We start from the raw sequence: 13867 nt of genomic DNA, 5'->3' as shown, positions 1-13867 counted from the left end.
TGGAAATTAATTAAACAAAATGGTGCGATGCTTATAACTTTATTTATAATATTTTTAAGCATCTTTTGCTTATCACACTGTTACTGTATATAAATAAATCTCGAAAGGTCCGTTTTCAATCCGTGTCGTTTTGTATAAGTCGTCGTATATTTTAAAATCTAACATTTAATTCATTTCTTCTTCTCTGCCTCTGATTCTGCCGGTTGATCTTCTACTTCCACTTTATCTTCTACTTTCTTCTGTTCTACTCTTTTTTCTACCACCTTCTGTTCTTCTACTTCTTCGCCCTCGGCATCGTCAGCTGTAACAAAAATCAAAAATGTCTTGAACAATATACTTTTACAATGACTTGCGTTTTCGTAATTTGGAGTAGGTAATAAAATGTTTGGTTTCAAGACAATTTGATTACCATGTTATAACTTTTTTTCATTACTTTAATTATGGTAAGGATAATTTGTGTTACATTATTCGGTAACTAAATTTAAAAAAAGCAAACATTTCCCACGCTAAGGGGAATCTACAGTAAGGGTGTGCTTCAAGCAAAAGTAGTGCATTCCAAAACCTCCGATCTCTCTCAAAATTTAACTGAGTCAAATCAAGTCTTACACGCAAGGGGCGCCCGAGCACACGGAATAGAGGCTGCCGTTCGTGTAGCTGTAGCAGAGGCAAGCTTGACACGCCTCGTGGTACACGTCACCGGCGTACTGGCACAACTCGGGCCCTACAGACCCGCCAGACTATTATGAACCTTATTTGGTATAGGACTAACTTGACTTTTCTACTCATCGCCACCTTTTTAGATCGCCAGATTAATGTTGGTCTTATCCCTGAGATGTGTATCCGATTCTTTTCCTGTTAATACTTATTGCACTTTGAAACTATAAGTGGCTTAGATCCAATGATCTACAGGATTTCTGTTATAAAATATGTGCACAATTTATTATAGTTATTATCTAGTTAGGGCCTAGAGTTTATAATTAAGTTACAAATTCGTAATACATTGACGAAAACACTGCTCTGTATTTAACTTTTTACGTGCAGTTTTATTCTTAGGTGGCGAAAATTCTCGTCGGGTCGTCTAAGTACACATCAAGTTCCGAACTCCCGATCAAAGCAACGGGAAGTTCAAACTACTAATCTACTTACTGAAAACGTTTTCCAACGAAATTTTCAAGACGTTTGTGTACAAAAAATCCAATAAGTTAGCTCCAGCAAGGGATCCAATAGAAGTTTGATTGAATAGGAATTTGCATGAGACCCGAGCGCCATCTGCTCTTATAATATATTTTTAATTTATGTCCCGAAAGTTGTCGGAGTCCACGGGGATTACCGGGATATCCTTGTTAAAAATTATACGCAAGTTTCCCTAAATAATTTCCTTTACAAACTTTTTGCGGTTGACTTGGCAACTTTGTGAGTCTACTCACCAGATTTCGCGATTGCTGATGCGTGAGCGCCTGAAAAAATAAAATTAACAATTATATTTCAAGGAGAAGGGAATAAGACGAAAAAAAAATTGTTTTGCGATTATTTTCTCTATATCGTTTTAGAATAAATCAATTAGAATAAAATTAATATTGAAACTTACTAGCTGAAGATCCTCCGTAGAGCCCTTGAGCTGGATTTGGTCTCGCTGGGTAAAGGCTTCCGAATGGGCCTCCACCGCCAGCATTTGCTACCGCATCAGCTTCAGCCTCCGCCACACTTGATCCTGATCCTGGTAAACTCCCGACAACATATGGGCTGTATCCTCCCGAGTTTGCGTTTGCTGAAGCATCGGCTGACGCTGAGCTACCTCCTAATCCCCCATAACTTGGGCCATAGGCTGGTTGGTAAGGAGTCAACGCTGTTGATCCAGCGTTTGCATTCGCTAAAGCGTCTGCTGACGCTGATCCCCCGCCATATGAGTTAGCAAGAGCACTGGCATCAGCTGATGCGGAACCACCTCCATAACTTGGTCCATAACCTGGTTGGTAAGGACTATAACCTGATCCCGCATTGGCCAAAGCATTAGCTTCAGCTGAAGCAGATGCTGAGCCGATTGAACCTGGGTAGCTTGGGACTACGTCTGGGTTGTATGTGGTGTAGCCCGGTTGGTATGTGGTGTAACCCGGTTGGTATGTGGTGTAGCCCGGTTGATATGGGTATCCTCCGTCAACTGCAGCGTTAGCGCTAGCTTCCGCATTAGCTGAGGCGCTGTTACTTCCTGGGTAACCAGGTAATGGGTAGTATCCGATATTGCCGCCATTGGCATTAGCATTTGCGCTGGCATCCGCTATCGCTGAAGCACTGCCGCCGCCTGGGACTACATCGGGATAATAACTGGGGTAAGCTGGTTGATATGGACTGTATCCTCCATTGGCATTAGCGTTCGCGCTGGCATCGGCAATGGCTGACGCACTGCCACCTCCGGGGACAACGTCTGGGTAATATCCTGGGTAAGCCGGTTGGTATGGACTGTACCCTCCATTAGCTATAGCATTTGCACTAGCGTCTGCGCTTGCTGAAGAGCTACCGCCTCCTGGATAACCAGGCAGTGGATAGTATCCTATGTCTCCACCACCGGCATTGGCGCTAGCATCTGCAATAGCCGAAGCACTACCACCCCCTAAGTAACCCGGTTGGTATGGGCTATATCCTCCATTAGCAATAGCATTTGCACTTGCATCTGCGCTGGCTGAAGAGCTACCGCCTCCTGGGTAACCAGGAAGTGGGTAGTAGCCTATGTTACCACCACCTGCATTGGCATTGGCACTGGCATCTGCAATAGCTGATGCACCACCTCCTCCTAGGTATCCCGGCTGGTATGGGCTATATCCTCCATTTGCAATAGCATTTGCGCTAGCATCAGCACTTGCTGATGAACCACCGCCTCCTGGATAACCAGGCAATGGATAGTATCCTATGTTACCACTGTTGGCATTGGCGCTGGCATCTGCAATCGCCGAAGCACTGCCGGCTCCTGGGTAGCCTGGATATGGGCTGTATCCTCCATTGGCAATAGCATTGGCGCTGGCGTCTGCATTAGCTGAAGCACCACCTCCCTCAAGGTATCCCGGTTGGTATGGGCTATATCCTCCATTGACAATAGCATTTGCACTAGCGTCAGCACTTGCTGATGAGCCACCGCTTCCTGGGTAACTAGGAAGTGGGTAGTATCCTATGTTACCACCACCTGCATTGGCATTGGCACTGGCATCTGCAATAGCTGATGCACCACCTCCTCCAAGGTATCCCGGTTGGTATGGGCTATATCCTCCATTTGCAATAGCATTCGCGCTGGCATCTGCAATAGCCGAAGCACTGCCGCCTCCTGGGTAGCCTGGATATGGGCCGTATCCTCCATTGGCAATAGCATTTGCGCTAGCATCAGCACTTGCTGATGAGCCACCGCCTCCTGGGTAGCCTGGATATGGGCTGTATCCTCCATTGGCAATAGCATTGGCGCTAGCGTCTGCAATAGCTGAAGCACCACCTCCTCCAAGGTATCCCGGTTGGTATGGGCTGTATCCTCCATTTGCAATAGCATTGGCGCTAGCGTCTGCAATAGCTGAAGCACCACCTCCTCCAAGGTATCCCGGTTGGTATGGGCTATATCCTCCATTTGCAATAGCATTCGCGCTGGCATCTGCTATAGCCGAAGCACTACCGCCTCCTGGATAGCCTGGATATGGACTGTATCCTCCATTGGCAATAGCATTGGCGCTGGCGTCTGCAATAGCTGAAGCACCACCTCCTCCAAGGTATCCCGGTTGGTATGGGCTGTATCCGCCATTTGCATTAGCTGATGCGTGCGCGTGGGCGTCAGCACTGGCAGATCCACCGGGGTAGTAGGGCAGTGGCAATGGTCGAGGAGCTGAAAGCAAGAAGAAAAAAAAAATATTGCCTCTACAAATTAAGTGTGATAAGTACATAAATGTGCGATGAATGCCTACGAATGTTTTTACCTAACTTTAACAATCAAATTAATGCTAAGACCATTGTCTGAGCAATAAACTCCTTTACCTAACCGCTTGATGGCCAAAAGGCACCAGTTCCGAAACCGAGCGGGGAACAACAAAACAAAAAGTGCAATTACGAGCTACCCCTCAACAGCTATCAAGGGCGAACGAATTCGATAAACGGCAACGAGAAAGCAAGCGGTCAATCATTGGCGCGCGGTTTGCGCGGCTGATTGTTACGTTGATTGACCATTGATCGCACCCAAGATATACGGGGCCACAGCGGAAATAAAAAAGCTTGCCAACGTCCTACGCTGACTGGTAGTTTCAAATCGATTCACAGAAAGTTATCTGAGACAGACATTTATCCAAACAGATCGATTAAATAGGTATAACAATACTTTTCAAGTGGTAGTACGTTGAATTTATTTTACGAAGGTGATATAAAATTTTGAAGATCTAAAGGCATTTAATGGAAATTGGCTGTTTAGTTTCAGCTGTGTCCATTGACGATCCCTTATTGCGTCCTGGACAAAACGCTCCGAAATTGGACGGTTGAATTTCGCGTTTTAACAGCACCTGAGTCGATGGCAAAATTTTACTCCACTTCTGACGTACATGTCGCGTCGTAAATGTTTAGTACATCACAGAGGGCGTTAGCGCAGGTGTTTGCGGTCGCCAATAAATGTTTTTATTTTTCATGACGCTCGGTTTCAGTATGTTTATTACACATTCGGGTCTGTAAAAGCGTAGGGTGAAACAAAAATTCAAACTGAATTAACTTTTTGATGACCACCGTCTATTGTTGGGACTAAATTGATTTTATTTTAGTGGTGTTACTGCCTGAGTATCTATTCAAGTTTGGTTTCGATAATTTTTTACACTGTTTAGAAATGTTTGATTATCAACATTGTCCATCGTCTGAGAATACTATTTAGGATTTTCATAATTATAGATAGTCATTGATTTTTCTGCTGATGTTTTTACATCCATTCTTGTTCTTCAGTAATTTTAGTTATTTCAAGACATTTTCCTGATAATGTAGAATAGTGAAGTCTACCTGCTTATTTCATCCTTGCAATTAACTGTACGGCAACTTTTTCCACGTACACAAGTTTAAAGCAAGCGTAAAACATATTCTCGAGTGCATGCAAGTTTCCAATCACGTATCGTGTATTGAAAACTTCATAAATATCGCACGTTTTCAATATTACAAAGTTAAATTAACATTGCGACGTCCACATTTGCAGGTGACTTGAGTTCGCAGCGGAATAGTATTTTGCAAGAATTCTGTTTGAGTTTCAATTGGTATTGGAATTTTGATTTGTCCTGCAGATTTGTGAGGTTGGGATCTGAATTGTGCTATTATGTATTATTGAGACAAATACTTACGGAGTCCACCATCATTACCTATAACAAAAAATAATAATTTGATTATCCAATAAATAAAAATTCGGAGTTATATGAAATGATCTTTTAATGACACAATTCAAAAACTAAGAATCAATTAGAAATGGACTTACGGAATTAGAATCTTCTAATGACATAACTCAAAAACTGGACAAAAATCAATCAAAGATGGACTTACAGCAAGACTTCTTCGTGTAGCAGTTGACCTCAATGATGATTTTGTTTAGCGTGTAGGTCTCGCTGCACATGCAGACCTGACACTCGTCCCATGGATGCTGGAACGGTTGGTTAGGTGGGAACGGGCGGCAAGATTCATCTGAAAAGTCAAGTCAAATCGCTATAATCATAAAGTGATTTTGAATATTAGGTAATTTATAACTCCCACTTCATCGCGATTTCACTAAAATTACAGCCTTTTTATGAAAAAAAAAACTAAATTTTTTGAGCTACACTGGTAAAGCAATATTTTGTCAGTTTTTTTTTGTTTTCGAATAAAAAAGGAAAAAAGGAACTTACGCGGTGGAGGTCCTGGCAAGGGGCTTGGGTTCACATCGGGTACAGGGGGCCACGGTACTATAAAAACAAAAAAATATTGATTCACCAGTGTAGTGTAACGATTATTATATTTATATTACACTGGACGTTAAAAATGTTAAAATATTAGTGCATTTAAATGCCATGGTACATCATAGTGATGTGTTTTTAGGATTATTAATTTTAGACCAAGTATGGAGACGCGAAAAGAATATTTTGAACTTACACGGCTCTGGCACTGGCACTGGCACTGGTATCGGCACAGGGACAGGTGCAGGGGTCGGTTCTGAGAAGTAAATAATGTATTTCAGACCTCAAGAAATAGGACACCTTTATTCTTACGAAACTATTAACAATGGCAGTAATCATTATGTTATCTTACGACAAGACTTTGGATAATTGATATTGAAGTTGATCTTGACAACCAAGACACTATTAGTGACTGAATTTCTTGCGCTGCTTCTTCTCAGCACTGGCCCATTTATTGTCCCGAAGCAGTGGTAGGGTTAATATTGGGTGTGTAAAAGTGCTTTTTAAATGCCATTTGCAAAAATAAATGAGTTTTGAGTTTTACTATTTTGGAACACAATTTTCGCATGAAAGTGATCATCATATTGTAGAAGATATCTCAAAACATACCACATGATGGATTCGGGAAGCAGATCAACTGTTTGACTTGTTCGACGGCGAAGACCAGGGGAGCGATGCATTTGCACAACTGGCACACGTCATTGGGGTGAGGAAACAGAACTTCCAGAGGGAACTGCTCGCACAGAGGCACTGGAATGACATAACAGGTAAAAGAAAGAAGAAAGAGGAATAAGAAGTTATGTTAATGGCTTTACCTGATCACCTGCTTAAAACCCTAAATGCTTAAACCCTTTTGACAAAATTGTCGAATGATTTATTCTCAATTGAAGCCTATGATGATACAGAATTAAATTTGGACAAACTTTCACTGCTTATTGATAGTAAAAGACAAATCAAGGCAATTTAATATACGAAGAAATACTTACATGGTATCGGTTCTGGGGCCGGTGCTGTAAAAATAAATAAAAATAATTAAAAATCATAAAGTATACTTATTTACTTAAAACTACGTATATTAAGACTTACGTAACTCCTTGAAAACCTCATAATTGGATTAATGTTCTAATAATATTACAAGTTAAAAATCAGCTTTGATATTACTCGACATTGTTATTGGGGTAAAAAAAATCAAAAAGAATAATACGCATGTAATATTAATATTTCTTGAATCTGAACTTACGCAACGTTGTTACATCTGGTGGTAAAACTAAAGAGAAAAAATATAATTGTGCGTGTAAATGACGGCTCATCAAAAATGGATCAAGAACCTATTCTTTAAGGAAATACTAAAATTTCTCTATCGTTCAATGATTATAAAATTTGCAAGTTCCACTTACCGCATTCAGGGTTGTCCTGGCACGTGATCTGGACGTCGGGTCTTCCTTGGAAGAAGTCGAAGGTCTCCCGGCAGACGCAGATTTGGCACGGGTTCAGAGGGTTCTGGAAGGGTGTGTTGGATGGCAGTGGAGCGCAGGTCACTGAAATTAGAATTACATATAGAATCGTATTTTTCACAATACTGCTAATTTATAATATCAATGTATGTATCTTATTATATTTGTACCTAGTAGGTATATGAATTTGAAAATATTTCTGTTGTTTCTGTTTGAAATACGTAATAGTGATCTTATGATGAGAACTATTACATACCTGTGGGAATTGGGGGTGGTGGTGGTGGCGGCGGTTGTGGTGGAGGTATAGGTGGGAATGGCGGTATTGGCGGGAGTGGCGGTATTGGTATAGGTGGCGGCGGCGGCGGAGGTGGCGGTGGAATTGGCCTTGGGGGCGGCGGTGTAGGCCGAGGCGGCGGAGGCGGCGGCGGAGGTCTCTGGCAGCCGCCGCAGCTCGCGCACACCGCGCTCAAGTCATTCATACACACGCAGACCATACAATCGTAGCCCACCGCCCACACATAGTGCAGCTCGCCGGGCCTCGTACAGTACACAATGTCTTGACCTCCTGCAAATACCAATCAAGCGACATAAAAACGAAACCTCAAAGCCAAATCTCAAAAGCCACAAGCTGTCTTTCAAATTAAGCTTAGCGTTGTAATAAAATAACACGTACCTGGTATTAGGTGTGGTTGTATGTATTCATTGTATGGGACTACTCTCGAAAAAACATCTAAAAGTGAAACATAAATAAAAATATTCAAATATGGCCTTCACTAAACGTATTAAGGAATACAAACTGAAATTACCTGTAACGGTATATCTGGTTTTGAATTTATTTCTGAAAGAAAGCCATTTTGGCACGGAACCTAAATCTTCGAATAAGTTGAAAGATATGCTTAATTAAAACAAACAATTTGAATGGTAAAGTTTATTGTGAAAACAGAAAACACAAACAAATCAGGTTGATCATTATCAATACTTACTTGCGCCTACGTTGGCTAAAGCGTTGGCGTTAGCGTTAGCGGAGCTAGGGCCGTACCCGCCGGCGTTGGCGAGGGCGTTGGCGTTAGCCTGAGCAGAGCCTCCTCCTAGTCCGGGGTAAAAAGGGTATGGAAACCCCCCTCCTGCGCCACCTTGAGCCAAAGCTTGGGCGTTTGCTTGAGCTGAACTGCTTCCACCAGGTACGCCGTAAGGTCCGTAGCCTCCTCCTCCGAGAGCGTTAGCCTGAGCGCTTGCTTCTGCCTGGGCTTGAGCTGAACCCCCTCCGTAGCCGCCAGGGACTACATATGGGTAGGGTGAATAGCCCCCGGCGCCTCCTTGAGCGATGGCCTGAGCATTCGCCGCGGCGTTAGCAGATGCGCCTCCGTAACCCGGCACTGGCCCGTACCCGCCTGCGCCGCCTTGAGCGATAGCGTTCGCTGCAGCGTTGGCTGAAGCAGAACCACCTCCGTAACCAGGAACGACAGGAACAATATGTGGATATGGCGCATAACCTCCTCCACTGGCAAGCGCTTGAGCTTGAGCTTGAGCTTGAGCGGCAGCTTGTGCTTGAGCAGCTGCCTGGGCTTGAGCTTGAGCTTGAGCTTGAGCTTGGGCTTGAGCTTGAGCTTGTGCAGCGGCGTGGGCAGCCGCTTGTGCCTGAGCGATAGCCTGTGCCTGGGCTTGAGCTTGAGCAGCAGCTTGAGCTTGAGCTTGAGCTTGAGCAGCGGCGTGGGCAGCAGCTTGAGCTTGAGCAACGGCCTGTGCTTGGGCTTGAGCTTGAGCAGCAGCTTGAGCCTGAGCTTGGGCTTGAGCTTGAGCCTGAGCAGCGGCCTGGGCGGCAGCTTGTGCTTGAGCAACAGCCTGTGCTTGGGCTTGAGCTTGAGCTTGAGCTTGTGCTTGAGCATAAGCAGCGGCTTGAGCTCGTGCAGCGGCCTGAGCTTGAGCAATGGCTTGGGCTTTAGCAGCGGCTGCGGCTTGGGCCTGAGCTTGAGCTTGAGCAATAGCTTGAGCCTGGGCAGCAGCCTGCGCCTGTGCTTGAGCGGCGGCCTGAGCTTGGGCAATGGCTTGTGCCTGAGCTTGTGCCTGAGCTTGAGCTTGAGCTGCAGCTTGGGCTTGAGCTTGCGCCTGAGCTTGAGCTTGAGCAGCAGCTTGGGCTTGAGCTTGAGCGGCAGCCTGGGCTTGAGCTTGAGCTTGAGCAGCAGCTTGGGCTTGAGCTTGAGCTTGTGCTTGAGCGGCAGCTTGGGCTTGAGCTTGAGCTTGAGCTTGAGCTTGTGCTTGAGCGGGAGCTTGGGCTTGGGCTTGAGCTTGAGCTTGAGCTTGGGCTTGAGCTTGAGCTTGCGCTTGTGCTTGAGCTTGAGCAGCGGCTTGGGCTTGTGCTTGTGCCTGAGCGGCTGCGCTAGCGCCAGCAGAACCTCCTCCTGGGNTGAGCTTGAGCGGCAGCCTGGGCTTGAGCTTGAGCTTGAGCAGCAGCTTGGGCTTGAGCTTGAGCTTGTGCTTGAGCGGCAGCTTGGGCTTGAGCTTGAGCTTGAGCTTGAGCTTGTGCTTGAGCGGCAGCTTGGGCTTGGGCTTGAGCTTGAGCTTGAGCTTGGGCTTGAGCTTGAGCTTGCGCTTGTGCTTGAGCTTGAGCAGCGGCTTGGGCTTGTGCTTGTGCCTGAGCGGCTGCGCTAGCGCCAGCAGAACCTCCTCCTGGGACTACGTACGGCCCGTATCCTCCTCCGCCAGCTTGAGCGTTCGCTTGAGCATTGGCTTCAGCTGAAGCACTGCCTCCTGGGCCATAGCCTCCAGGGTAAACTGGTGAATATCCTCCTGCTCCGGCATTAGCGTTGGCGTTAGCGTTGGCTACGGCATTCGCAGAGCCGCCAGGGTAACCGCCAGGGTAGTATCCGCCGCCTCCACCTGCAGCGTTGGCATTAGCGTTGGCTTGGGCTTGAGCATTCGCAGCGCCGCCAGGGTAGCCGCCAGGGTAGTATCCGCCGCCTCCACCTGCAGCGTTGGCATTAGCGTTGGCTTGGGCTTGAGCATTCGCAGCGCCGCCAGGGTAGCCGCCAGGGTAATATCCGCCGCCTCCACCTGCAGCGTTGGCGTTAGCGTTGGCCTGGGCTTGAGCATTCGCAGCGCCGCCAGGGTAACCGCCAGGGTAATATCCGCCGCCGCCTCCACCTGCAGCGTTGGCATTAGCGTTGGCTTGGGCTTGGGCACTTGAAGACCCGCCTACTGGAGAGAAAGGAGAATACGGATAGCTGCTTCCACCTCCTGCACTATTGGCTTGAGCGACGGCGCTGGCATGCGCTGAAGACCTAGACACAGATGCGGCGTATCCCGGGCCAGTTCTTACGGCGGTTTGATAAGATCCATTTTCATCTTCGTAATGATCTTCACTTTCATATCCCTCGTCGGAATAACGATCTTGGTTGGCCTTGGTTACACGAGCTCCACGGCCGCCTTGTGTTGCCTTGTACACTTTATACGGTCTGTTTTTCCTTGATGAATAATCTTCGTTTGAACTATCATCACCGCGCTTACCACCGTCATGGGCCGAGCCGTACACTTGGTCAACACCCTCAGAGTCGTCCACCTGGTCTGAGTAAGCTGAAATAAATCAGAAACACTGATTACAATCACTACATGAAATTAAGAGATCAAAAAAATCTATGTTAAATTAAATAACGAAAAGTTTTGACGTACCTTTAAAATCTAAACACGTAGGAATTTTGACCCGTTTAATAACGTTCTAACTGTGGTTTTCTTAAATAAAATTCAATCTAAACTCACCAGGGTTGAGATCTTCATCGGCTGTAGTACTAGATAGCAACAAGGCCAGGAGGGCTAACCCCCAGATGATGGCCTTTTGCATCTTTTATTTTTTATCTAGCCTCTTAAAACATAAACCTGTTTACTAGATGCCTTCCCAAGCCCGATCTTGATGGTTGGTCTCAGTTGTACCTTCCTTTTAAACATGTCTTAATGCAGTGTGAAAATAGTGATATATGATTTATTAGTGTAGCAATCTAGTTCTAGTTTGAAACGCCATGTTTTTGGATTCGCTTCGGTACTAATAGATGTCACTTGCTATTTGATTGATGGAAAAGTAATCAAAAATACGATATGTTTTGTTTAGAGTTCTGTATTAAAATTCAAATTAAAATATTTTATTCAGTACCTACATAGGCCCTTTCCAGTGCACTTATACACGTCCGAAATGTTCTTGATACTGATAAATTGTTACTTTAAAGTAAGCTAAGGTTTTTACTTACTATTATAAAATGACTACACGTATTTATTACACTGGTCAACACATGTTTTGTTGCCTTTAAATTTGTTCTGTTATTGGGTATTTCTATGGCCCTGATTATCAAAAAAAATACCACCCCTAACCTTCTTCGATTGTCCGAAAATTCTAATGAAATCTTTTATGCTGCTCCTCACTAAAATCACCCACATTTTGTGAAAATCGATGTTAATGCGAGTACATGAAGTGTATTTTTATGCCCATGTTGCACCCTAACCCTTGCAAGTTGGATAGCTTAAAGTTGTGTGTGTGGAAAGCCGCACTGGTCAAAAGTTTTTTAAATCTTTTTTTTAAATCTTTAATCTTTAAATCTTTTGGACAACTTCACACAGCGCCAGCTAGCCCCAAAGTAAGCAACTTAATGCTTGTGTTATGGGTGCTAGCTTAACGGATATACTACTTATATACTTTTTTTTTTTTAAATACATAAATATTATACATAGTCACACCCAGACCCGTCACAGAAATTAAAATTCATCATTTCAATTTCTGCCTGGCCGGGAATCGAACCCGGGACCTCTCGGCATAGTAGTCCATTCTGAACCACTACACCAAACGGCCGACGACGAATCAATGCTATTGTTTCTTTCGATTATTCCAGAGACACCATGGAACGGTAACTTTGTGTATCCCCCTTGTTGGTCTAAAAGAAGTTACTTATTCTCAGAACAAAAATGACCCATTTGTGGTCTTTATTACTTAATTTCAAATATTTATTTTAAAGTGTCGATGTTACGCAGTTTTCATCGAGTCCGATAGAGGTTTTCGATATTTTTCAAATATTATAATATTTACCACAAACATAGCAGAAGCAATCTGGATTAAGCACACAACATCTTCATAACGAAGCAATATCGAAAATACCAACAAAATATTTTTTTTTCCAATTAAATCAAAAATCTAATTAAAAATATTAAATGAGGGTAGATAGCTATAACACATAAACAAAAGCTGTTAGTGAAAAACTGTTGCTGCTGTTGCCATATTTAAAAAATATGCGTCTATTTGAGATAGAAACAGAAAAAAAATCACAAGAAACAATTTTTTTTTTTGTTGACCAGTGTTATTATTTTCTCTTAATTGTATTTGGAAATATTAAATAAGTAGTAATATTTTGTATTATTTTATTTTACTAAATTATATCATCTTGCGCGAATAAGAATTTCACTTAAAGAAATTCACTTTAAGGGGAAAATAACTATTACCTAACACTCATTATACACTGATTAAAATTAATTGAGGGAACGCAAAAGAATTTGTCTTTTGAAAGGCCGGTACAGACGTTTTACTTCGCGAAGGTATTTAAAAAAATGTATGCTCAATGTCAATAACAATATGGTGTAATTTAGCCTGTCTCAAGAGTCAAGCACCATTTTGTTGACAAACGTCAGTGATCGGCACTGCGCCGAAGCTATAGGGCTCACTTCGGTAAAATGATGAGATGTGAGGTGCCAAACTGCGGAAAATGGCGGAGGAAATACATGATTTAGCATGAATTATCATGAATAATATTAACTACTTATTTACCTCTCAGTGTCTTGAGGCAACTTAAAAAAGTAAATTCTGTGTTTTTATTATTATTTAGGCAGTTAAATACTGCACAGTATTTAGTACACCATTTTCTTTATTTTCTTCCATCATACATAAGAATACGCGTGCGTGAGTCAATGTTCGCTCGTATGTGAGGCCTTGTCGAATAGTATCCTGTAGGTGGGCCATCGTGCGTGTTTTGTTATCGATGTAAACTCGCGGAGATGAACACAATGAACAGGCCTGGTATTATGATGTATTTGTTATTTTTAATTGGATACAAAAATATTTTTAAGTAAGAACCCATGAAACAGTTATGTCATTTCAATTTATTTTAAATTATTTTTTTCTCGTGCAAAAGCTGAATCGATTATTTTACCACGCCATTCAAACGAACTCATTGTTCAATTAAGTTGATGTATTTTTTTTCTTTGTACGAGTATACTTATTTTGTTAAGCGGTCGGAGTTTTTTTTTATTTTATTGAGAAAACCAACAGCGTATTTATACAATTTTAGCATACATAAATTTAACACACAATATGACCAATAACAGGTTTCCCTTAAATTATTACCAAATATTAGTAAAGGTTGGACTGCTACTAATACCTATCCATACAACACTACCTAAACAATACACAACAAAACAAAGATCATCCCGATAGCCAACTCAATGGTCAGTTGAGATACAGAAAAGATA

At 43.2% G+C, this 13867-nt stretch overlaps 2 protein-coding genes across 2 annotated transcripts; both read right to left on the bottom strand.

The window, feature by feature from the left end:
• Positions 1-60: 60 nt before the first annotated feature.
• On the bottom strand, positions 61-8339 carry LOC114365812 (spidroin-1). The gene is made up of 14 exons (XM_028322488.1): positions 8324-8339; positions 8176-8241; positions 8043-8099; positions 7694-7934; positions 7313-7458; positions 6902-6925; positions 6525-6665; positions 6112-6171; positions 5868-5924; positions 5530-5667; positions 5334-5351; positions 1589-3856; positions 1428-1457; positions 61-301 (listed from the first exon to the last, which is right to left on the bottom strand). The coding sequence occupies exons 1-14, from the start codon at positions 8337-8339 to the stop codon at positions 171-173; spliced, it is 3393 nt and encodes a 1130-aa protein (XP_028178289.1). The 3' UTR covers positions 61-170.
• On the bottom strand, positions 8289-11283 carry LOC114365811 (glycine, alanine and asparagine-rich protein-like). Its single transcript, XM_028322487.1, has 3 exons — positions 11123-11283; positions 9924-10939; positions 8289-9892 (listed from the first exon to the last, which is right to left on the bottom strand). Exons 1-3 carry the CDS (start codon positions 11202-11204, stop codon positions 8342-8344), a joined length of 2649 nt encoding a protein of 882 aa, XP_028178288.1. The 5' UTR covers positions 11205-11283; the 3' UTR covers positions 8289-8341.
• Between the last annotated feature and the right edge of the window lie 2584 nt (positions 11284-13867).

This window comes from Ostrinia furnacalis, unplaced genomic scaffold (genome assembly GCF_004193835.3).
Source record: "Ostrinia furnacalis isolate ACB-3 unplaced genomic scaffold, ASM419383v2 OfSCF7652, whole genome shotgun sequence".
Lineage (NCBI taxonomy): Eukaryota > Metazoa > Arthropoda > Insecta > Lepidoptera > Crambidae > Ostrinia > Ostrinia furnacalis.
This window is presented reverse-complemented; position numbering and strand designations above follow the sequence as displayed.